This window comes from Plectropomus leopardus, chromosome 3 (assembly GCF_008729295.1).
Source record: "Plectropomus leopardus isolate mb chromosome 3, YSFRI_Pleo_2.0, whole genome shotgun sequence".
NCBI classification, from domain to species: domain Eukaryota; kingdom Metazoa; phylum Chordata; class Actinopteri; order Perciformes; family Serranidae; genus Plectropomus; species Plectropomus leopardus.
The window spans coordinates 23,942,132-23,969,363 of record NC_056465.1 but is presented as its reverse complement, the minus strand read 5'-3'; the positions used below and the strand labels follow the sequence as shown (position 1 = coordinate 23,969,363).

General features: G+C 40.1%; 2 protein-coding genes across 2 annotated transcripts in view; both read right to left on the bottom strand.

Moving 5' to 3' along the window:
* agbl4 (AGBL carboxypeptidase 4) overlaps window positions 1–27,232 on the bottom strand; it is a 206,857-nt gene that overhangs the window by 68,792 nt on the left and 110,833 nt on the right. The window lies entirely within an intron of this gene.
* bend5 (BEN domain containing 5) lies at window positions 3,759–20,269 on the bottom strand. Its single transcript, XM_042481003.1, has 6 exons — window positions 20,051–20,269; window positions 18,769–18,899; window positions 17,403–17,880; window positions 15,906–16,054; window positions 11,257–11,470; window positions 3,759–11,008 (listed from the first exon to the last, which is right to left on the bottom strand). Exons 1-6 carry the CDS (start codon window positions 20,232–20,234, stop codon window positions 10,812–10,814), a joined length of 1,353 nt encoding a protein of 450 aa, XP_042336937.1. The 5' UTR covers window positions 20,235–20,269; the 3' UTR covers window positions 3,759–10,811.

Genomic DNA, 27,232 nt, shown 5'->3' with positions numbered 1-27,232 from the left:
TCTTGCAAGTTCGTACAGAAGACAAAAATGTGAGCAATAAATTGCATCAAAATCAAGAAGAAGTGGTACTCTTTGTTTTCACCTGATGATCAGCCGTCTGATACGGCCAGGGAATGCTATAATATTTATTTAGTGTGAGACTATTGTTGGTTAGGTTTTATTTATTATGTGAATAATGTAAAAAAAATATTGTAAAAAAAATTAATTCTTTAATTTCTTGACCATCATTTTGTGTACTTTGTTAATGGACTTTTTGTCAGGGACTTACAAGAGTGAAAGGTCACCACTACAATGAACCATTCATGCTTTTGCATTTAATGCTGAATATGTTATGCACTTGTTACACTCATGTGCACTCTGATAAACCACACCCACACATGAGAAGTGTGTTTCTTGTGTCTGTCAGGGCAGGAGGGGTTAACAGTTGCTGCTGCAAACACTAAGTAAATTAAGACTAATGTCTGTTTATTTCCCCGCAGTGGGGCCGGAGCCTGACCACCGTGACGATGTGCGGCAGCAAGAGAGACTGAAAAGCCTGCAATCAAGGACTGAGTGTTGAGTTTAGACTTTTAGTTGGTGGCCAGTGTGCCGTTTAGTTTAGTTCAGCCTCAGTGACTGTGTTATATGGGGTGTGTTTCATATTCAGTAATAAAACATGCAACTGTGTCCTTCCTCTAAACCCTCTGTGTGTGTGTGTGTGTGTGTGTGTGTGTTTATATATATATATATATATTCCTGGAAGCATCAAACCTTGTTACGTGGTGGTAACATATGCACCCGGTGCACCCTCTCTGAACTTCCCCTTGCAGGAGGCAACAAAAGCTGTTATATTTTCACATTCAAAACAGTAACAATGTCATAAAGCAAACACATTACTGCCACCTATTATGCGGCGCTGCTGTGTGCACCGTGTCTGCATGAAAAGCAAAAGGTGGACAAGATGAATCAGACGGTCTTCCGAGAAGCTCAATAAAAGCACTGAAATGACCATATTCATTAGGTGGTGTGTGTGACATAAATACGATATGTCTCCCTCTATACTGCAGTGTGTGAGGAGGACACAGTGTTTATGCGACAGACAGCCGAGGCTGCAGAGCTCAGCCCAGTCTGGACCAGCTCAGCCCAGCCCAGCTCGACCCAGCCGGCACTAATCCATCATCACCACCACTGAATCATCGCGCTGCCAATAAAGCCAGGCGGCAATACATTACAGGCATGTGGCAGGCTTTAGCGATAATGACATTGAGAAGTCCCCTTGGGCTCTAGGAAAAGCCTGGGCGCATGACACACTTGCTTACAGAGGCAATAATATATGGAAATGCATCAGTGTGCCAGACAGGGGAGAGGAATGGGGAGATGAAGGAGTGAGTCGAGTCTATTCATAAGGAAAAGAGGGAGGAAACGGCCTTCGCAGTGACCGCTTCCGATCGGTTTCCAATGTGGACTCATGCAAATCCAGCATTCAAGGATGGGGCTCATTTTAGATTCAATCCTCTCTAAACAAGCCATCTTACAAGCAATCTCATGTGTCAACACCCCACTTTCTGTCTTATCTTGCTCTCACACAGCCGAGTTGATATTGCAATATGGCTTGGACATGCGACATGTTAGATACAGCGCCGCCAATCATCAGCATGCTGTGTGGCACAGGGGCAGGCCGGGGGACTGAATGTACAAACACAGCACAGTGAACTGTCGGTCTCTTGCTTTCCTGTTTTCTTAGGGCTGACGTTGAGAACAATCTGCCTGTTAGTCCCTCACCTTCACTGCCGATGCACCCAAAAAACACACCTAATGTGAAAATATCGGGGATGTGAAGGAGGAGGGGGTTGATCTTTATGGTGATAGAAGTTAACTACAGAGCAGGATGGAAAACCGGTGTCAGGCGTGGCGTGAATAGACACTAAGAGCTCACACAGCTACACCAATCTGTGCACGGAGAAATGAGCTGTCAGAGAAATAACGCTGCAGCTCGTCTGCCTAGAAATCTGTCTGTCTTCACAGTGTCACACTCCTGGGTGAGATGTTTAAAAAGTAAATTGTTACCATTGTATGGCAAACTCAAACTCTAATTTTAATCTTTGCATTTAAATGAAAAGTTTACCGGGTAACTGTGTGCTGAGAAATTTGCATTAGCCTAGGGTTCATTAAGGTTTTCTGAAACCCATTCAGCACACGCAGCCATCAATTTGAAATAAAAACTCTTTTGACATTAGTTAAGTGGTATTCCAGTGTAAAAAAAAAAAAGCACTTTGAAGGTGTGAGGTAAGTTTTGCGCTCCAAGCAATTGACCAGATTTAACCCCGATTTGGTGATTTTAAAATACACAGATTGAGAGGAAAATACCATCTGTGAAAATGAAGTTACAACTCAAATTTCAGGAAATTTGTCTTAGCCGAGAACAATAGGGCACGGCCACAAGGATTTGTAAACAAAGCAGCAGAAGATTTGATTGACAGTGTTTCTGTCTGCTTCAGTTTGTTCTGAAAGTGCTTTGATGCAGGCAGTGCAAAAACAAAAGTTTGACATTTTGGGAAACATTCCTATTAGCTTTCCGGCAGAGTTAGATGAGAAGACTGAAACCTCTCTCAAATTTGTTCAGCTCTGTCTGAACAGACAAATCACATTTGTTTATTAGTAAAAAGCCTTCATAATTGCAAGGGCTGGGTACTGTTTGAAAACTTACAATACCAGAATAATACCAGTTAAGGCTGTCAGCATTAACACATTAACCATGATGCAATTAAGGTCTGTACATAACGAGTTAATTTGAGTTTTAAAGCGACAGTGATGACAGTGGTATCATATGAAACTAGAAGACCTGAGGAATCCAGTGGTACCATCTCATGCTAGCTTCTCAGGATGGGGAATGAATAACAGTCCAGGGTTAGGCTGAATTTTGGTGATGGAAAAATGGCAATCGCCATTTCACAGGAGTCCCTTGACCACCATAAGTCTCCCCTTTACAGACATGCCAGCTCTTTTCAGTCCCATGCCGTTTTTTTTCCCGTCATTTGATTCCTAATGAAGACGATCTGGTAAGAATTGCTTTATCTAGTCAATATGGACATTTCAACTGTGTTGAAATGCAAAATAATGAAATTGAAAAAATACAATTAAAAAATGAGATTAATCATGATTAAAAAATGTATCATTTGACAGCCCTAATACCATTACAGTACTTCCATCAATGCCCATAATGTGAATAGGGTGGCACACAATTTGAGAAGAGGGCAATAAGCAACCTCAGCGACCCTCTAACCTGGAAAAAGTGCTTAAAAATAATGATAATTTGTTGAATAATTTTTATAATTTTGAATGTAGTTTTGAGAAATGTTTCCCTAGCCCCCCCACACCATACTATACAGGGAAGATCCACCTCTTTTTCTGGAGGTTTACATTATACTCTCTAATCAGCCATTGGAACATTCAGGAGAGTATAACCAGCTCTTCCACACTGACCATCACATATTTATTCACTTAGCTACCTAGCAGTTTGCCCAAAAAGGTCAGTTTCTCTGAACTTTTCTGAGACACAACAACACAGCACAAATACTGTAAGGCGGAGGCAGCGGTATCATCAGCTCTACTTACATTCAGCATTTGTCACATTGATAAGTGACTAAAAACGAGGAAACAGAAAGGTTCGGCGTGGTTTTAACCTGAGCTTTCAGTTTACATCACGACTTATTTTGTGGTGTGTTTCTTGGAGAAACGAACATGAGACAGGAAAGACAAAAAAGGCAACAACAGGTTTGTGCTGATAGAATAAAAGTCTGGATTTATTTCTGTTTATCTATACATTAAACAGGTGTTCCTGAATGCAGCAAGAGAAAACACAGAACAGGATGCTAAGCGTCAAAGAGTTGCTCGCATAGCAGAGGTGTGGCCGGTTTAGCAAAGACATGTACACTCTCTATCGCATATACTTATAACATTTTCTGTAAATGTAGGGAGGCCTCCGGGAGGCTGAAGTAGGGTGAGGGAGTGTTTACTGCAATAGTCTTCTTTTCACATTATCATACCAACTGGAAATACTCCATACAGTAAGAACCCTGTCTTTCCCTAAAGATCATTGCAATGCAGTTACAACTACAGACAGGTATATACCCAAGCAGCCCTGTATAGCTCAGTTTAATTCAGTTCCATGAGTATGAAAATGTAGCAATAGTTCAGTACGGATTTGTCATGTCGCCATTGTCCCCTTTACTCAATCTCAAGGCTGTGCAGACACATTCAAAGGTTTGAACACTCTCCAGTTTATCTCTCTCCCTGTTTGGCCCTCCACCCTACAGTGATGTGGTACCAGGTGATTACAACTCAGCACCTGCATAGGAATTCGATTCGACACAAAACTCTCTGGGACAAATCCCTGGACCAGAGCAAAGCTTAAAATTGAACCATTAAGAAACAGTCCAACAAATGGCTTAAGTGCTTCCATGAAACCAACTGCTGTGTATTTCATACACTGCTCACAGTAGAGAGGAGTTCCCCAGCACTTTACATGTTCACAGACATGGTCAGATTAAAAAAAAAAAAACAACAACAAATATTTACATACTGACATTTAGAGCAAACCACTTTAAACACACTTTGGCGCAGAAAAAATTCCATTGGTGTCACTGCAAAGGGTAAAATATAAGATAAAGCGCTTTTTGTATAGTTAGTCCACACACTATATAGTGCTGTACATATTACTTTAGCTCACAGTAAGCCAATCATGGATGATGAAATGCACTAAATTCCAATTTTGAAAACTGGAAACTACACTTGAAGTGTTTAAATATCAGTAATGGATGATAATACAAATGGGGAATCACAGATCGAAGAGGTACCTTGATAAAATCAATAATTCCAAAACTGACAGGCTAAATCATCCCAAAACAGCCATCGTGAATGTATCATGAAACTCTGCAATCTCCATTATAGCTGCAACTAATAATTTTCATTACTGACTAATCCGCCAGTTATTTTTGCAATTAATCGATTAATCATTCAGTCTACAAAATGTCCAAAGTCATGTTGTTTTCAGTTTACTTATTTTACCAAATCAATAGTTCAAAACTCAAAGACTCTCCATTTACTGATATAAATGACAAAGAAAAGCAGCAAATTCATACATTTAAGAAGCTGGAACCAGCAATGGTTGGAAAATGTTGGCCTGAAAAACGAATGACACGATTAATCAATTCTCAAAATAGCTGGCGATTCATTTTCTTTCAATCACCTAATCAACTAATCATTGCAGCTCTGATCTCTGTAATGTTTTTCACATTTTCAAACAGATGGGGCTCTAGTTCATACATTCCCAGAATCACTTCAATCGGATAGTGTTTTTCCACCATAAACACAACTACCAATGGAATCTCACCTCTGTAAAAACAAACTTTACATTGACTCAGACAGAACATGGCTTTGCTGAGGACCTCTCCTACTGCGACATACGCTGCCCAGTCCAACTGAGATTTCCTTTTATGAATATCTGGCATGCAACCAGTAAACAGTGGTATCCTTTAAATGTATCGGTCATCTGAGCGTGATTGAATAATTATGTCCTACGTATAGTGAAACCTGATCTAACCAGTAAAAATGCATATTTCTGAAAATACACTGCAACAATGTAATATCGGTAGACAACAGGTGCTAGAAGCAGATGCATCCATTGAAAGTCAGCAAGTTCTGAGGTACTTCTGAAACTCACAGCTGAGGATATAATCACTATCTACAATATTTGGATGGATAGCATATAGTTGATACAGTAATAGCAGGGTTACCGTTTTTCGCGAAATATTTTGGCTTAGAATTTGATTAGCTGAGGGGATAGTGGCGGTTGACACACCTGAATAAAACATAGCTGTATGAGGTTAAAAACATAGAAAAACAGCACCATTTGAGGTCCGATAGACAGATCAGTTTTTGAACTGTTTGCTGGTAGCACCGTCAACCAGTAAAAATCTCAGAATGCAATACAGAGACACAACCACTGATCAACTGCACGACATAGCAAAGAGCGAAGATATATATTCAGAGACGACCCCTCACGCAGACACCCCTTTACAGCAGCATCTTTAAGCAGGTAATAAAACTGATTTCTCCTAAGAATGATATTGTGTACTGAGGTGTTTTACAAGTTTTATATGCTGTACATGTTGAGAGTAACCAGGTATACCTTTCCTATAGATTTTTTTTAATATACACACATAGTTTACAGTCACTGACAAACAAACACCAGAGTAACAATGAGGTAGGACGGTGAAGTTAGATGAAGTAGAACCGGTTTGTGGATTGTATACAAAGTTACTGATACCTTAAGAAAAATATAGGCCTAACAATGTGTTCCTCCCATTTTTTTTTCTTATTTGAAGTAAGTTTGACATTGTATCTGAGGCTCAAATGTGTTTTGTGTACACTTAGTTGTGAAAACTGCAAGATGAAGCCATTTATCTTGTTCCACAAGTTAGAGCCGATCTCTTTTTCCCAATCAAACTGTCAAAAAAGCAACTTAAAGCTCCCTCACTTCTGAAGCTTTGACAGGTGTTCACAACATAAGCCAAAACACCAAGCAATGAGGACAGGATTTGCTATTATCTCGATACATGTGAATTTTTAAATCCAGTCCGTATAAATGGCAGGAGGGTAAGGAACTAGAGGTGGCACAGGAAAAGGATCACAGAGCCAGCGAGGTTACATTTCCTCCCTATCGCTACTTGAGAGTGTGACAGTGAGAGTACTGGAAGGTCTGGTATTGTGTTGCAAACTAGCCTATGCCATCCATTGATGGCTCTGCCAGGTTATGTACTGGTGTATGTTACTAATACGCTGCTAAAACCCAAACTGCTCCTTTGCAAGTGACTTAGTACATTTGCTAGAGATTGGCCTTGCCATCACAGATTAAACCAAATCTGGGTTAAAAACATACAGTACTTCCATACAGCTTTCATCCATGAAAGATGGTTTTAGTTAAAGGATTAGGCTTAATCGCGCTCCAGGAAAACCAGCCTTTGAAAAAATAAGTTCCAGATGATGTAATAGCTCTAGTAATGCTCTATCTTAAAGCATTATTTTAACCACACCCCCTTTTGGCATCAAACAACAAAGAAACAAACACAAACACAACACACGACAATGTGTCAGAATTTCAGCATGGTTGCTTTGCACAGCAGAAATCTTTTCTTTCTTTTAAAACCGCATGTATCTTTAATACATGCAAGCGCACGTAAACCTCACATGTTGCTTTGTACAGGGAACAAAACTGAAAAGGGTTATTTTTCTTTTTTTTTTTAGGAACAAGAAAAAAAAAGTCACCCTTTTGGTGTCTTACGATTCACTAGGCTCTATTAACTTGGCAGGGGCCTTCTTTTGTGCAAACCCCGCTGATTCCTCAGTCAGCAAACCCCCCTTCTTTAGCTTGATCTCAGCATTCAATACTTTGGTAAAAAATACAATTATTTCTATACAAGTCATATCTATGCATAACCAGCATCTTCACACATTAAGTTAAAGCACATATTCCAGTCAGCTTGCACATTTTATAGTAAATATTTTTAGACTGATGAATCATGTTTTGGGCTTTAAAGCCAAGAGGAGTTTTTGGCTTTTGCTTGTTATTTTGCCAAGTAAGCTGTTTATTGTTCAGGAGGCCATGATAGAGTGGAAAAATCCAGTTTCAACAGAGTGAAACTTGTGGAAATCTGGTTTTCTAAACATCCCGAATGATCATTTCAGAATTAGATTCTTAGAAGTAGTAGTAGTAGTATTACCACCAAATAATAGTTGGAAGTATTAAATCTATCTAGCTTGTTTTGAAACATTGGCATGTCAGGGGAATCTGACAATTGTATCCCGTAACGCATTCTTGCCACAAAAAAACAAAACAAAAAAACCCAATAAAACCAAAATATTCTAAGGTGCTTCATGATAATACAATGATTGTTAGGCTTTATCTATATAGACATTTTAAAAAAAGGACAAATATCACAAATACATTTCTTTAAGATTGAAGAAATTGCCCAGAAGTTTAAAGTGCATTCAATGTAAATGTTTGTGTTGATCTAGCTACTGCATCTCAATCGAGTACAATGGTTTAACAATACGGATTCTCATCTTACTGTGGCAGATTAGAAGGTAGATCCTAAGTGAGGCTTATTAAATATCAAATGTCGTGAATGTAGCTTAATATATGGGCTCTGTTACGGGAAGCCTTGTCTCTCTTGTTCCACAGAGATCACTTTGGCTAAGAAAGGGAGTTTTTTTTTTTTCATTTGTTTGCAGATTCCAACAATCTACATCTGGATACAACATCAAGCTTAAAGCCAACAATTTATATGAAAAAAATAAACCAAAAATATAAGTGTAAAAAGAAACACAAATAATTGTCAGGTAACGTGGAATTACAACATCAATTAAACCAGAACCTTTAAAACTGTAACATGTAACATGACTTAAAACTGAAATATTCATGTTTGGTGGAAAAAAATAAAAAGATATGTTTATGTACACTAAAATATCTCCAAAGGTAGCTTAACAAAAGGCTGATCTGAACTTTTGAAATAACAAAAAAAAAAAAAAAAAAAAAAAAGACAGACAAAATGATAGACAGAAATAAATCAACCGACAAACGAGAATCTAGAGTATGAAGAGGAGAGAGGCTTGATGGGCAGCTCTGCAGCAGATTCACAGTTAGCCACAGCTAGGTCACAGTTGAGATTTCAATCTGCAGCATTTAGTTCCAGCCTGCAGACAGCCACACAAACCATTTTGGATCAAAACAATAAAACAACTGGAGAGGAAAAAAAAAAAACATTTAAAAAAACATACAAGAAAAAAAGGACATTTTCAAAGTTCTGATGGCATAGCTCAGAAGAAATTGTCACTGGAGCGACCTTACTTTGTTCCCCAGTGGCGTGGCTTAAAAAAAGAGGGGGTTATTATGGGATTCAGCAGGCCCAGACGACTTCAAACAACACAGTAGTGTTTCAGACAGCTTTACCCACAACTGACACTGCTTCCACATGAAGATGACCTGAACCGTGCAGAGCTGTGCCCTGTTTTTTCCCCACATTGTCCCGTGCAGCGCAGCATCTTTTAACTACAAGAGGAGGGGTAAAGTAGCCCGGCTCAGCTCAACTTAATGGTGCAAATCACACAAAAAATAGTACCGAACCACCTCTCACATTCTCACAGCAAAGTGCAGGCGAAGCTTCAACCGCTTCAGCTTACTATACATTTACAATCACAGCTTACTAGAAAACCCAGGGACATACCGGCCCCTGGTGATTGCCAAATCCATTTAAGGCCTTTCTAGGCATCAACATGCCTGTACCACTACAACTCATAAACAGTCAAATTGTCTTAAAGTGACATGTTTGATTAAGAGTAACACGGGAACATCCCATCCAAGACTTTCTCACTGATGGCTCACAACTAAAAAGGTCAACATAAAAAACAATACAAAGATAGCACTCTATAGAATCTATATTAAGAGTCAAACTTCCCATTTATTCTCCGTAAGCCATCTTTTTAATAAAGCAGTCCCTCCAGGATTTCATGATTTTGCTGTCACAAATTCAGCTAATTCCTGTGAATTGTGCGTGACCTTGATATTTGATTAATCACCACAACTTTACCGCAAGTTTAACTATTTAAAACGAATAAATCTGATTTTATCGTATGGCAGCGTATTGATCCGCTCAGCAGCTCCTTGCCCCGCTCTCTATCTCTATTTATCATGAGACTACTGCTGCCCCTGGGACTGTAACACACACAGTGACAGGGGGAACTATCAGCATCACATGGCTGAAATTACCAAATACTTACGGGTTTAATAACTTGAGTCGAGCCATTTCGGTGTTGCTTTCTAAAGCTTCCTGACTGGCACTGATGTATATAACAAAGAAAACTATGGACCAGCAATTTCAAAAAAATATTATTTGTTTTATTTTATGCCAATATTGGCTCAGAAAATGCATCAAATCCATTCTATGTATCATCATAATGTTTTTTTTTGAAAAGCTGCCATGAAATCAGGCATTTCAGGCTGCAACAATCACAAAACAGCCCATGAAATCCTAGAGGAACTGATAAAGCAGATGTGTTGTGATTTACTTACAGTTAAGGGGGTGCGCACACTAATGACTAACCTCTATGCGCAACAGAATCTCTGTTGCAAAATGCAATATGGCTGTTACCAATTAAGACTTGTGCATTTGAGACCCTGATGTCCCATTTTATGCAGTAAGTACCAACAGCAAACACTCCCAGCAGTTACCAAAATATCCAACTGTTCACACGTCTAAGATCTAACGCAAAGCTAGTATCATAACCTTTATAGCATCAGAAGACTTTATCTCGGGAAATAACCTTGTACTTTTTAAAAGTTTTAGGACTGAAAACTATGTTCTGACACAGAACAATAAATCAATTTAACAATTACATCTAATCTCTCAGTCTCTCTCTCGACACAAATGCACACACAACAATAAATCATGTCTCTGTACCAATCCCACTGTAAAGCTTATAAAAACACTCATAACAGCTCATATCAAACTAGTTTACACAAGTTCAACTTCTCACTGGTGGGTAAAGCTGTCTGTCAGCCAATGGGAAAACTGGGCACTGAGGGAGGTGATGGTTAGGGAGCTGGGAAAAGGGTCTATTTGTTTAAACGCAATAACCAATCCGATGTGTCAAAGAAAAACAACTGCCCCTGAAATTGTGACAAACATCCCCAACCACCCATATCAAGTCCCCTCAATATCCTGCGGACCACGAGGGGGAGGGGCAGAAGGCGCTGGCGTGACAACAGTTGATCACTACATGCCATCATAGGTGAAGTTCTCCATCTTGACTGTCTGTCTGATGAGCAGCTTGGACTCCCGCCGCTCCTCGTTCTTGATGGACTTGTTGATGTCCATAATCTTTTCACAAATGTATTTGTTCACTTTGGACAATCTCTGCGTAATCTCCGCACTGTCGGCTGTCTCTTGAGACACTCTGTCGTAGAGACACTCTGGGGAAGGAGCGAGTGTGAGCAGTCAGACTACATCAAATTAAAAACCGCTAATCTTATCTTTGTCTGGTATCTAATGAATATAATTAAAAGATTGAAAGGCATGAGTTATGAAAACAAAAAAAAAAAACATTTTTCTGTACCTGATGTTCTTCCAGCTCATCTCAGCTTACAAAAAACCTTCAGAAGAAGGATTCATCTCTTTAAGAGTCTTGATGTTATAGGTTTAAACCTGGAGTTTATCTTACCTCTGACGATTTTCAGTTTGCTGGGAGACAGTGGAGGTTTGGGCAGGGCATCCTTCTTCTTTTTGGTGGCCACTCCGGTGACACTACGGTTCTTGAGGGTCTCTGTGCCCCAGATCATTACAGCCAGGTTCTTTGTGAACTTGGAGTCTCCCTGGGTCCGCTGCAGCTGGTGCCACTTCTCCTCCTCCACCCAGATCCCTCCACCGAGGTGTACCTTCAGAGAGGACAAGTGTAAAACCAGAGAGCTGTGAACATCACATTTCAACATGTGCAGTCTGCTGAAGGTAAAAATATCTTGTAAGTGTTGTCATGTGCACAGTGCCAGACAAACTGAAAACTAATGCATCGTGACTTTTATCAGTTCAGTTTAAAAACAAAAGAACGAGTGCTTTAATGCTTGTAACAGTGCCCCCTCACACATTTTCATGGACCAATTTCAAAACTTTTCCATGACTTTTCAAGAACCCATAAGAAAACTTCGCTAACCATTCACAACGTGTAACAAGAACAGAGAACAGGGTTTCCCCACAGTCATTTATGTGGCAGACCACCACAATCAAAACATCTACCACAACAAATAGTTGGTGCTATGAGTGACAACTGAACTCCCTCCGCTGCTCATGTCAGTTGCTCGATCTCAAAAAAATCTATACAATTTACAAGAATTAGAGGGGTATAGGTACGGAAACTTTAGGATTCATGACCCAATGTGCTAAATCTCACTGTCACAGCATGATTTTTCTTGCAGTATTATTCAAAAATATCAGATTCAAACTCTTTTTAAACAGAATTCTGACTGGCTGGCATGGACTGAAAGACAGAAAATGTGGAAAAAATAAAGAAAAGTCACACACTGGTGCATGTTAGAGCTACATTACATCAACAGCTAAAGACAATAAATATGCAATTATGTTACGTTATGTGGATGGTTATCCACAGCAGATTACTGTAACAATTTCATTACACACAACAAAATTCCATGATTATTTTCTTTAGGATTTTACTAATTCGGTGCCTTTTCCAGGCCTGAAAAACAAGACTGTGGAATTTTATGACTTTTCAAGGTTCACAGTGGCTGTGGGAACCCCGTTTAAAGCACACAATGCTCTGCCCTGCATAGGACATTGTCATCTACTCCACACTTGCTTGCTCATGCAAGATTCCCACAGAGAACTGCAAAATGGAGATCTGTCTGCCTCATCCACAGAAAATAAATACTTCAAATATAATTACTGTTACCCATCTGTTTCATAACCTTCGAAAGTTATTAACAAAAAAAACTACAATAAAACAAAAAACAAAAAATAATCAAACAAAGCTTGAGACACTGAGAAATTAAAGTGGACAAAAACATGGATCCCCAATGGTTCATGTTGTTCAACAGATGCTGGAGCATTATACTTCAGAGCAGTAGTTACACTTTTATTGTTTACAGATCCAATTTGGAGCAGGGAGGCTACTTCATTAAATCCTATTGATGTTTAAACAAAATTTAGACAACAAGAGCGAGCGCAAGAAGCAACTAGGCATGAGAGAGAAAAGAACTAAACTGAGACTTAACTCAGTTTGTTAGCCTTATTTGGATAACTCAAGAATACCTTTTATTCTGCGATGATGATACTGGCCATCCAGTTGCCTGAGACATTTGTGTGACAGTTGCTGTGGGATCTGAATCCAGTTTTATCAATCTACAATGCTCCATGCGGGTGTAAAACCCTTTAAATCTAAATGGACAAGGCAGATCATAGCTCGTCATGGCAGAGCACATCTAAACCAGCACCCGCTTAGACCAAATTACAAATCCCAAGAAGCACCACTTTCACCAACTAGGATACATAAATAAGCTCAGGCCACTGGCTGCTTGTAGCCTGGATTACCTCCAATATGAACTTAGCCTGTAGCTTTCTACACACTTCCCCTGCATGTTGCATAAGCCTGCACCAAACACTCCAAGCCGATTGCCAGCCAAGCCAGACTGCCCTGGTCTTCTAGGTGAGCTAATGCAGCAAGGGGCATATGTGACTTTCCCTTCTCTACTCTCTTATCACTGTAAAGTCTTTAGGCTAGCATCCAAAAGGCTTTTCCCTGTGCAGCTAATGTGCTTTAGGCCCCCGGCCAGCAGACAAGCTTTTTACTGCCCTTAAGTTAGACAAGATTGTTTTCATCCTCCCTCCCCATTGCTCTCGTTTATCTCACTCCCTCCATCTCTCCTCCTTCTTTTGCACCTTTTATCCCCACCCTCTCACTCTCTCACCAGGGCTAACCTGTCAGTCACTTTAAATTCCTCTCGTGCAAATAATTAATATGGGGTCCCCGATGTAGGAGAGTTCTAATTTGCAAGTGTTCTTCACGCTTGAAGTGGCTGCAGGCCCCAGAGCTTGTAGTACCAATTCCCCCCCTGTCATCAGAGACAGGACGCTGGTTGAGTTACAGCGGTGGGGGGAGTAAAGAACCCTAACAGGCTAATAAACACTGATGATGCTGGCTGGGCTTGCAGGAACAATAATAATCGTCTCAACCTTGTTTACCTGCTAGGGTAGGGCAGCCAGGGGGAAAGGACTGATCAACTATGACGGCATGTTCCCAGGTCCACGGGTGTTAAGAGGAAATACAGCATTTCCTACAAAATTGGGAGACTTCCCACGGTCACCCCCAGGCAGAGAGCCAGGGATACTGGAGAGGGAACCAAAGGATTCAGGGCTCTCAAAGAATGAGAGGGGTTTTTGGGGATACTCTTTCAGTAAAGGTTGAAAGTCCCTTTCTGACCGTATAAATTACAGGTGCATTCACATATATCAGAAAATGGAAAGTAAGTCCCATTTTCTTTTATTCTGCACAAACTATGATGACTTAAAGGGAGTTAATATTCCATGAAATTGCTTGTCTAAACACTGCTATTTCCTGGTGCTCTGATGACCAAAAGCTAGAATGGTTGTTTAATTTTGATGTGTTTAAGTTTGCTAATTTTGTCGCAGAAGCCTGGAAGAGAAGGCAAGAAAGTTTGTTTAATTAGTACTTATTTTGACTTTTCTCCCAGTGCTTCACAGTGACGGTCTCTGTGAAGGATTCATGAACACTGTCCTACTTGAAAATGATTTGATTTTGTACAATGTTTTAGTTACTTTAGTTGCTTTGCTTTGCTCAATCTTCTTTACATTAATATGTATGCTGGACTTTGGTCCTGACTAGCTTTGATATTTATGGTATCTTGTAAACCCATGTGGGCGGGGCATAACTGAATGCATGAAACAATAATAAAATATCAATTAATTCATATATTGAAGATGTGGACCAATAAAGGATGTTTCTCAACTGATCATATTTAAAATACAGGCCTCTCTTACTGCTGATTGGTACATGACTAAACATTACTAACAAGCTTTTGACAGCATCAGAAAACGTGATTATTTTGTTGTGTGTTTTACTATGTTGAATGTTTGTCAATAATTTGCTGAGTGCTGGCATCTTTCAGTCTTGAATTTTAGTGTTGGGGTAACCCTTTTGTTTACATTTGGACGAGTGATGTTGCCTTCAAGAATAAATGTCAAAATACAGAAAAAAAAAAAAAAGATGCCATCCCGACAGAGAACGTGACAAAGACCACATGGAAGGTCAAAATCAAATAAACAGGAATGTGAACAGACAAGACAGTTGTAACGGTGGTATTCATCACAGTCAGAGTGAATCAGGTACAGTTAAAGGTGAACATCACCTAAATTAAGAATTCCAGTAAGTTATTTCCAAAGCCAAGGGACGTTTAATCAATATTTATAAAAATGAGCTACTCCATTAAAGCTAGAAACCAGAGAAGTAAGTCTCAAACTCTTAATGTCATCAAGAATAAAGTCTGGAGCTACTCCGCAGACAATGAATAGGAGGCTAAGATTGTCTTAAAATATGCAAACGAGTTAGCATTTTAGCACCTCCTGTCTTCTTGAAGTCAATGGGTTTTTGGTTAAATGCCTAAAATAAAGTTTGTGATTAATACCAACTTAAGACACTTTCACGTTTTGTTCTAGGATACAAAATACGTCAGTAAATATCCCACTTGTGAATTTTGAAGCTTTTATCCTTCTTGAAAAAGGTGGTTGCTAACAAGTGGCCAATAAAGAGGACAGAATGTCGTCATGCTGAACACAATTTCACAGCCTCGTTGTGGTGAAGATGTTAAGTCATGGGACTACAGTGTAGTTTGTTTATAGCCTATCATGAACTTTTTATTTCAGGCAATTGCATTTGGACTTCAAAAGTCATTAAAGTGGTTCATTTGTGAAGATTAACTTGATAAAAAAATGTGTACGAATCATAGAGATTTCTTTACCACAGAGCTCATTTTCTGCCATTAGCTAAAATCAAATGGAAAAATCCCATAGGCTTTTGGACAAGGGAACCATGCAAACTTCCAGATCAGCCTACAGATAAACGTCATCACTGGAGCCTTATATTGCAGTGTTCTCAGTTCTCAAACAGAAAATGTACCCATATACTCAGGACTGCACTCTAATTTGGGGATTTGGTAGAGAGTTGTTCTTTATAACTAATATCTTTAGACCGTCTTAGACCATAGGAATAAAATATAAAGATTTTGAAAATGGGTGATTTTCTCCTTTAACTAAATAAAAAGTGTCTCTCAGTCCGGTGAGACTTACCTTCCCATCGTTACAGGTGTAAACTGTTCTGGGTGAGGGTGAGTAGCTGGAACTGGTGTTGGCTTCTTCTCTGCATGTCTCCTGGGGCTCAACAATGGGCTCAACCACTTCAGCCTTGATTGTCTGAGTGCCATTGTCATGCATAGGCTCTGGAGATATAAAGAAAATACTTAACATTATGAAGATATGTGCAACAAATCTGTCAGCACCTGAAGTTGAAGTTATGTCATCAAAGGCCGTTTATCAGCAGCTAGTCAACTTCACAGAATAGAGGATGACATTAAAACAGAGTTCGATATTTGACGACATGCTGGTTGCGAACAACCAGTTGAACTTTAATCCTTACAGTATCTAGTAATATGTTGCAATGAGTTTTCTGCTCTTTACCACTGGAACAGTTCCCACCTGCTTGTCTGCTTCCCGCCTTGGGCCAAGGCTTCCTTGTGCCTCGAGACAGGCGGTTATTTTAGCCCAGTAACTAAGCTGGCTTGGTGGCCGGCCATGCTAAGCTCCAATGTAGCTGATGAGTTTTAATATCGGTCAGTGCACTCCATCCCCTGCCCGACAGCACCCTAGGGTGCTCTAATCTTTAGCCTGTCCATTAGATGGTCCCGCCAGTAGCCAGTAGCCAGGCGCCTCTGTCCCAATCTACAGGCAAACTGAGGTTAAAAACACCAGCATCTGGCAAAGCCTGAGTGTGTTCACTGCTGCACGCTGCAATGACACCACTTTTAATCACATTCACAGTGCCTTTTATTCAACTTCCTCCATCTGATGTATTACTTTAGGAATGAATCTATTAAAATCCTACTGCTGGATTATAATCCCATTGTTACATTAGCGTGTCTATAAATCATAACACTTAACTGATGGTGGGTTTTTTTGTTTTATACCTCCACTTTCCCACCAACTGCTTATATTCCACCCCCAGCTGTGGATCTGCCTTTAAATTTCCTTCCCCAAAGATTTCTACTTTTATTCTTATATCCTGAGTCTTCTTGGAAAGTTTGAAAACTGGCAGAGGAAACATTGCTGTTCTGGGAATACTGATATAAAGTATGTGAAACTGGGCTATACTATATAAACTTGACATAACTTACAGGTTTATTCATATGCATTAGTAGACCTATTTCACACTTCAACAGGGGAGGGTTTTTCATTTCATTTTAAGGAATGCCAATGCATGTTATTTAGCCTGACTGAACCAAAAAAAACCTCTTCTGTTTAGGATGGTCACTCTCATAATAAGTCCACTCTCTACACTGAGAAGGGCATATTCTGGCTGTACAGATGTGACTTTATAAGACTGACTTTCTAAGAATAAAATCTCTGATCTGCTTTTTTACTACTATAAAAGGTTTTAATTCTCAATGCCAACCAATTTGACCGTTGTGGGCATTTTTTTAAATGACTGAAGGTTAAAGGTTACTAATAAACTCTGTGGCATACACAGCAGTAGTTTGTGTGTTGGTGTGCATGCTCCTCCTGGTCTCTCACCGCTGCCCAGTCTCATGAGAAGTACGTCTTGCAGCCTCCTGTTGAAGTCCCTCAGTTCTTTGACTTCTGTCAGCAAGCTGCCATATTCCTTCAGCTTCTTGGCCTGCTGCACCAGCTGCCTGCGGGTTCTCTCCAGCTCCTGCTGCAGCCTCCTCATCTCCTCTTCCTGTTGCCTGTAGCTATGAACCAACTCCTCATACAGAACTCGAGGAACCACCGCTGCAGCTAACCCAGACACACAATCCGTGTCCACCTCTAAATGTTGTTGTTGCTGCTGGTGATGATGTTGCTGATGCTCTGCCTCCATATCGTCATCTTCGTCGTCCGCATCCTCTCCCTCCTCGGCCAGCCGGTCCTCATCCAGATCCTCTTCGCCCTCCATGCAGGAGCTGGCTGCATTTCTCTCCAGGCGAGCCACTACTGCTGCCAGGCTCTTGGAGGAGTTGGAAAGGGGGCGTCCATGGTCTTGAGACAGAGCCTGAAGAAAATAACAACTGTCAATTCATGGAACAAATAGGGTATTGACAATAAACTAGAATTGTATTAACTTGCAAGTTGAGCATATGAACATGATAAAAATGAGTCAGGTGTTTGAAGATAAAATATTTTACAGAATTTCACAAATCTTTGCTGCACCGGTGACAACATGAACTTACTGTGACAAACTTAGAAGGCTTAACAGGTAGAAAAGTTACACAGCAATCTAAAAGTAACATGGCAGACTGCAAACAGTTTGTTTTGACTGTACGGATCTCAACAGGAACTGGGAGAAGAGGAGTCACTGAGTTCTTTGATGAGCCGCTCAGAGGATTTGTCTGTGAAAGGGCAGCTGTCCAGAGTGCTGAATTTGTGTTAATCCAGCATATGGTAAAAATAGCGTGGGGGATTTTGGGTGTCGGCCAAGTTTATGGAATTGTGACATTGTATCATCAATAGGTATTTTTAAACATAAGACTATTGCTGTGCAACCTCAACATGACTCATGTAGTCACACTGCATCCACACTTACAGTGTCTTTTTTTCAATGAGCAAAATTATTTAACATCCTCACTGACATGACACAAGATTGTTAATGAGTATTTTATGTTGGATACTTTGTTCGTTCATTTTGTTATATTACATCATTGAAAGTAAACTTTACACTCCTCAAACATGGCTGATTTTAATTAATCATAGCATAATAATATTTTTTTTCAGTTGTGCTATCAATAAGCATAATTTCCACATGATCAAGGGGCAGCGTGATAATGTGTCATGATGCTGGCGTCACTGAAAATATTTCAGTTTGTGAGGACTAGTCAATTACCCAATGCTGCCCATTTAATAAGATAATAACACAACTACTGCTAAATCTAGGTGATCCTACCTTTTTATGCCTGAGTGGCATTCTCTCCTCTCCAAAACTGTTCTCAATAGAGTTTCCTGAATTCTTGATGGACATCTTGGGAATTTTCATCTTCTTTTGCATTATACTGTCTTCAAATTCCTCTACTGTATCTGTAAAGTGCAGAAACAGAAGCAGGAGGAGATTCATAAAGTTTCCAAAAAAAGTTAGATGAATTTTCATAAGACGTGAAAAGTACCTGCTGAATAATTTCATCCATTTGTCCAGCTCGAGCAGAGGGCGTTTTGTCTTTCCATTCTGCTAGATCAAACTAATTTTTAGCACTCTTAGCCGAGAATTAAGAGCTTTACGGGCGGCTGCGATACAAATCGTCCCGTCTATACGGCGCTTTAACATTAACATGAAGGTGTTAGTTTGATCGGACCGGTCTCGCAGCCCAGACAGCTCAGATTCGGGGATTAGTGATGTAGCTAGTTAAAGCTCGAGCATTGAAAATGACCGTGAGCAAACATTACAGACACTGGAGCTAACGTAAAACAAAATATTTCACTGCAGACTTCGGCTTATTGAAATGATGCACTGTCATGATAAAGCCATGACGTTGGCATGTTGACAGACAGGCTGCTATACATTGTCTCCATAATATCAGACACACGGCGGTGACTGCAGCACCGCATCCCCTCTGTGGCACAAACCGACAGATAAGCAGGCTAACAAGCTAACCGCAACCCACCAAAGCTCTCGGGCTACCGTCTCAACTAGATTTACAAACCCCTTAAAACTGATAATGGTTCAACCACGGGCTGCCACATGTGTTTATCATGTAGCGACAGCCCTGCGTCTGCACGCAGCTAACTAGCGCGTCAGCGCTAACATGCTAACGCGGAACGAATACACATCAAGCTAGCAGGCGTTAGCTACATGTTGTAAACAACCGTTGTGACTGGCTAACGTTGCATGCCACGTATTTAGCGAAACAAGCAGCACTCCTCTATCGAAACAAGAGCGCTAACTCTTGGAAAACGACAGCCAGAGTGTAAAAATCCGCAAAGCATTGACGACAAGGTATGACTACCTACCAAACTTATCTTAGCATATCTAACTAGCTTATCTAGCTAGCCACAGTCGAGGACGTTGTTGTGGCTATCAGTGTCAGATTCCAGCTGATCACGTCCTGACAGATCGGACAAAAGGACCTGCTTTGACACCTTGACACGTTTCGCGCACATCAACGTTACTTGGTCGGACAGAGAAAAACAGCATCAAAAAGAGAAAAGCTGATGTGTTAAAGAGGGCAACTTACCTGCAAGGGCAAGGATCTGTGCTTCGCACGGCTGGCCTGCGCTGCCATTCTCTTCAGTTCTGTGAACCAGATACACCTTCTGATTATCAAAATCTGTTTTGTGCAGAGGTCTGAAATCTTCGACATTTGAAACGGGTAACGCGTAGCACATATCGTCTTCAAAGAATCTAACAAAAGCATACATTATTTACTTCTCTTTGGTCCTGCACTTTGGATATGGTTGACAGTTTTTCCTCACAAAGTATTAAAAAAAATATACACATAGGGGGGGCTGGGGATGGTGTCTGCGCTCGGCTACTCTTGCCTGGTCCACATCACCAGGGTAGATCATCAAGGCATAAGTAATAGACATGGCATTAACTTTGCAGTTTGAGATGCTCAGATAGGGAAGTATTGAAAAATAAACTGTTTTGATTTATTTGCGTCATAAACATTTCAAACACTTTCCCCTTCCACCTATAGTTTTTATGATATTAAAAAGGTTTTTACAGTGCTGTGCAAAAGTCTTAGGCCACCATAGATTTGTTGTTTTAGCAAAGTTGTACTGAGGATATATATTTATTTCTCAGTGTCTTTATTAGGATACATACAAAGAATACAGAGAATATGTAGGCCTACAATGCATTAAACAGCAAACATTCAGAGCGAAATGGCTTCTGCAGACTCAAGAAAACACATGTGACACATTGAATCATAAACATCCGAAACAAAAGAGAGCACCAACAGTCAATATTGAGCTTTGGACATGTCCGGATATAAATACACCAGAAGATTCATATTGAAAGTCTCATTCTGTCTGCCCAAGAGAGGAAAGGGAAGTCACACTGAATACTTGGAACCTCAGCCTGTGGTTTTACTCTGAAATATTTACATGTCTAATACTGTATACATTTTTCCTGTATGCTCTGATTGTATTTAATGAAGAAACTACTGAGAAAAAGTATGTATAACCTTGCTAAAATAACAAAGTTTAAGATGGCCTAAGACTTTGTAATTTTTCTCTTTGTTTTGTTTTTTTTAATTATTATTATTTTGGACAGTTTATTTCTGAAGGTTTTTATCTTTAAAAAGAGATAGACATGTCATTTAGTAGTCCAATACGCACAACTGTGAACATGCCAGCCAAAGTAACTAAACAACAGATCAAATAACCCCATCCCACCCTCGCCTCCAGACATAAAAGAAAACAAATAAATAAGTAAATAAAACAGAAAAGCCAACAAAAAGGAGATGCAAAGTATAGTAGAAACTGTTGCACTTGTTGCAGCAGTACTCAAGTCTAGACATAATTATAGTGTTATGTCATTTGCAGGTCTTAACATGCAAGATGAATGGCTGTCAGTAGATCCTCTAAGAGTGGATCTAACTATCTATAGTTGCAAAGACTGCATTACATCTCTGGGTGGGCAGTGTCTCATCCCTCCACTTCAAAACAATTAACTGTCTTGCAAGTACAGATGCAAAACCAAAAGTATTTAAATCAGATTTCGGAAGGTTAGATTCTTTAGCCACCACCCTCAGTAAAGCTGTCAGCAGAGACTTTTGAACACATCTCCTCAGTATTTGCAAAGTCGAGAGCAGGCCCAAAAAATGTGGTTAAGAGACCCGATTTGACGTTTGCACCTGGCACACAGGGGATTCACATTAGAATAGATACTGGCTAATTTCTCTTTAGTTTAGTGAAGTTGATTCCTCTCCAACTTCTGGCGTCCTGGGTCATTACCCTTATCAATTTAGACACCCATTACTTCTGACTCTGTCATCTGAGGGAATTGTTTCGGGGAACTGCAGTGAGAAAAGCCACCAAGATGATTACCTGCCTGGTCAGATTTCATTGGTCTCAGCGTGCTTTCATGTGTTTCCTGGTGCAGCCAAACTTCTCATCTGCTCCTTGCATCACAACAGAGAGACTTAAGGCCAGCTGACAGAAATGAACTCTTTGTTATTGTAAGACAGCTAGGTGGTTATAAACACAGGATGGATTTCTCTCAGTTGTTACTCTAATGGAGAGCACCACAGTCGATAAATGACACTAACAATTTCGTTCTGCTTCGGCTGCTGTAATTGAAAAGTAACTGATGCAGAACTATATGGAGCCTTTTTTTTCCTTCTCTGATATTTCGTTTCATAGTTTCAGGCATTTAGTTAGTTATGATTAGTCCTGATTCAAATGCCACCCTTCCAATGATGTTTGTTCACTGTGCTGTATGACCGGTTTCAGAGTCTGTTAGATGTATACAAGAGAATTTAAAAACAAACAAACAAAGCGATCACTCTCAGAACAAAATGCCAGACATTTTTATGTCAGTCACTGGAGCAGTATTTTAGGTTGTTTTTAATACAAGTGAGTGGTTACATCTGCCAGCTGCTTTGAAGAGGCACTAAATGTAAAAAGAAAAAAAAAGAAGTAAAATTCATATACATTTACAGAAGCAACTCTTTTTTAATGAAAGGCATTATTAGAGTTTTTTTGTTGTTGTTGTAATTTTGTTTACATCTAATGCATTGCCAGAGTCCCACAAACTAAAACAGGAATGAGAGTGATGGATAAGAGATTTGAGCAGCTTCTCAACAAGTTGAACAGAGGATTACTGCTAATCTGAGCTACTGTTCAATGGCTCCCCTGTCCTCAAGGCTGGGCTTGTCAACATAAGGCTGCTCATTTTCTGGAGCTTTCTGTCTTTTGAAGTAGCCAGTGATTAAAGGGGAACACCACTCCATGCAAAGGTCTTACATGAGATGTCATTCCTGCCTGCAGCTGGGAGAAGTTCAGTCTTAATTTAAACAAATTTCTCCAGGAGTTAGCATTCATGTAGGTTCACCAAGAATGGAAGTCTACCCTTAAAATACAATAACAATAATAATAATAAAAACATTATTATTTTTATAGTTGAGCTAATAATAATTGACCTCCTCAATATTTTTTTAATTTTATTTTACAGATATTTTTTGATGCGACCATGTAATTTCCAATAAAATCCCTCTGGATATAGTAATTTCTCTGCATACTTTCACAACAACTCCAAATGATGTAGCACATTTCTTGTAAACTCACCACAGTATTGAATTACTGCCTGTTTTGTCCTCATATAATTCCAAATAACACAATTTACAAAACTAACTATAATCCTGTTGCATTGCAAATTCCTATTCATGCCAAATGTAACTTGTACAGTTGCTCTGCTTAAAAATACTTGTTATTTCTGAGCCATTCTTAATAAAGTACTGTACATCCCGTCAGCCTCTGTGAGAACTATTTTCATGCACCAAAAGTCTCACAACTTAACCCATGTACTCCCTTTTCCTTGCTGTAATTATTTCATGCTGCGTTGCTCCGCCACACTCCTGAGCTCTCCTGTTTGGCTTCAACCAGATCACAGTGCTTGAATGAGCACACTTTTTTTGCGCCTATTTTGTGCAATATATAGGAAGTGTACGAATTTATATATGATGTGAAAGACTGATTGGACGCTTTGGCATCTATGCCAGTAGTTGCATACAAAAAGCTTTTGTATTTTCTTGTGTAGATACACAATAAAAATAATCACTAATGCTCTGTACAGTATATCCATTCATTAAGAGAATAAAGTATGTCATTGGTTTAGTAAAGATATTTAGATGCCCATGGTCCAGTCACAGATAGATAGATAGATAGGTAGATAGATAGATAGATAGATAGATATTGGTTTCTTAAAGGAATTTGTGTGCCATGCAGCAATTCTCAAATAAATCAACAAACAACTATACTAACATCTGCAACAACAACAGCACTAAAAACAAACATCAACATTATTATAGACCTATTCACCCCATATCAGCATGCAGTTGCTCTACATTAAAAGGTGTTGCATCCTCACATACAGAGCTTCAGTTATTTTTGGTCACAGTTTGTTAAACAGTGCAACACTGAGAGGCACAAATGATCTGCGAGTGTTGTTGGTGCGGAGGGAGGGCACCCTATACTGCCTGATGGTAACAGCTTGTATACACTAAATATGGAATGTGAAACCTCTCCAGTATTTGCTCATTATTCAGGACTTTCGGATCATTGTCATGGGTTTTTTAAAAATTATTCATCAATTGTAAATACTAGACAATTAAAAAGAAAGTTAAAATGCTCTCCACAAAGGAGCGATAGAAGAATATACACATCTGTCCAGATGCTTTAAAGGAATACTTAACCTAAAAAAAAAGGGCAATTTGTAAATCAAGAAGTCATGCCATAATAACTTGAATTTACAATGTGTGTTTCTGGCATGCCTCCGTGGAAAAATTGGAACATATTGGTTTCTTGATCAATTGGAGACCATGTTTAATGACAGCATAACCATATCAAAACATTACTTTACAAACTCTCACACAACTTATGCAGTATAAACCAAGTCTCATTTATCCAGTTGCATGCTCAGTACTTTTCAAGCATGCATGAAAAAAAAATCTTAATTTTGGAGTCTGGTTTTGAAGATATCAATGAAGTTTCACTTTTATTTCAGTTTTAAATAGTAAGGTTTTAGTAAAAATACATGTGTTTGAGAGGGACTGAGCATACGACTGGATAAATGAGACTTGGATTGCACTACAAAACTGTGAGAGTTTATAAACAGATGTTTTGATACAGTCTTGCTGTTAAACGTGGTCCCCAATCAATCAATATGTTTGTTATGGTGGTTTGCAGAAATAGAACAAACTTTTCTTCATGAATCCAAGGTAACACGGCATGACTAATTGATATACAAATGCTCATTTTTATGAGTGAAGTCTTCCTTTAACTTTTGCAAAAATAGACCCTCTTAAAACTGTAATCAATGTGCTTGAATGACATCCCTCTGACCGTCGCATTACAGTGGGTCCCAGGCCTTTTTCACATGAGTCATTTAACATGTAACAGGAACACACTCTGTCTTTGTCTCTCTTTCTCTCACACATACACACACATTCACACACTTATATTGAGGACTATATGGATGTAATTAGAGAGGGGCTGGTGCACTTTCAGTTAAGTACAAAATGACCTTTCCAAATCCGAAAGAGTATTAAATTACAACAATTTAAATATCAGTTAAATGCTGTGCCCATTGTCGTGTGTTGACTACACACCAATGAGAATTAGAAGCAAAACTACTATTCTTAAAAAAAAGTTACTCAAGCACACAAAATCCACCCTGACTTGTTGTAAACTGCTGGCACACTAATGAGCTAAAGATGCAGTGATTGATTCAAGTTGAAGCAATAACTCCAGATAATATTTTAGCGATGTTTTATCTATGGGGGCAGTTGATCGGGTAGAGTCAGGACAGAAGCCAGACATCATGTCCTGCCTATTAGCTCCACACTGCCAGGCTCATCTATCTTTATTGGTCATCCATTAGCCTGTATTAAAGGGAGACACGGGATAATAGCAGTAATGATGCTGATGATGGAATTAGACTGCGGGTACACACGTCATCATTGCAGTGTTGCGCCCGGAATCATAAAGAGTTCCCACTGACAAACGGACAGATGGACGGACAGATAAAATAAACCGCCCCTTTGGGCTTTTGATCAGTGTGTGTGTGTGTGTGTGTGTAAATATGTGTGACAGACAAATATGGCGGGAGAAGGAGAACAAGCTGAGGTGTTGCAATTTAGGTGAAAAATGTCTGCGGCGCACCGAGGTGTGTGCATTAACTTAACGGCACGTAGACAGTCAATCTAAAGGCAGCACCTGTGCCAATCTGCAGGACGGACAGATGCTGGTACAGGTGTGTGTGTGATGATGGTTGGCAGGGCTGAGCGCCAGCCTGAGCAGCGGCATACAGACAACAGACCCAGCAAAATGATGATGCCAGGCATTAGATAGCCAGGACGGAGGGATCATTAAGGCAACTTTCTGGAAAGATGCTCTAAGATCAGGCAAAAGCACCGCAGCAAAATGAAGATATGGGTGTCTGGTTCCAAGATGACGGATTCAGAGAAGCGTAAACGTCTTTTATGGGCGAAGCGCCACTACGATCAATCACGACTGTTTACAGTCCGGGGTAAAAAGCGTTTTCCTATTTTGGTCGGAGGCACGTCACCAGTCTTTCTCTTATTATGCCTCTTAATTAGCTCCGCATGAATTACTAATCAACCATGAAGAAGGCATTCACCAATTTAAAAAGTGATAGCCCATGAAATGAACAGCACAGTCTCATAAAAGCACATCAGTTACTAATGCTGCGGGGCCTGAAAACAGACCTTTGACTGAAAGAGAGGCACAGAAAGAAAGACGGACGTGGAGCACACACACAAACCTTAATGTGAATAAATCCTTCATTAAGTATTTAGAGTGGTTTCAGTGCAGCCCCGGGCATCATGCTGGGTATACTCAGTGATCCACCCAGGAGACATTGATCTTCTTCATAAGGAACATAATGACCACCAGGGAAATACTGATCATATTTCAGCACCAGTCAATTCAGTTCATTAGGGCCGCTCTACCTCCAACTGCGTCCCTGTATTGATCCTGCCACTGTCACCAGACTGTTATTCTCTGCTAACTAGATAGGGAACTCACAAAACTGTAATTTATACAGTCGAACAACAGACTAAAGAGAACAAACAAGCAAAAGAACTAATATGGCCCCATCTGTGTAGGAGCAGCATGGACTGTCTGTCTCCGTGCCCTTTCTGCGTCGGCATCAAATGTCACACGCGACACAAGAAATCCTAAAAGTATCAAGGCTGTCCCCGGGTTTCAGAGAGATTTTTTTTTTCATGCCTCTAATACCTTTTCCACCGTCTACTCTCCTCTAATCTCCACTTATCTGGCAGCCAGGTGAGCTGCCGCACATGGCTGGTGGGCAGGCTTTGGTCTGCGGGAATACAGCTCATCTTAATGGTATTTCTCCCCCCTTTTTTTCCTCCCTTTGCTTCTCTCACTCTTTCCTCCAGGGTGGCTGTCAGACAGAGACGGAGGCAGCCATAGAACTTCTCATTGCTGCTGTAGCTGACAGCAGGGAGCCGCTGGGATTGGACGAGCGACCACAGACGCTCGTCATGCAGAGGGGCAGCCAGGCTCACAGGTGCGCAGCATCTGACGGATAATAGCAGATAAAAACCAAGGCCAACCGGCAGCTCGCTCCTCGCTAGGGGCTGAGGGAACCCGTGGTGGTGGTGGGTCAGATAGGGAGGGAGCATGTTGAGGGGCAAAGTGCTCTGACA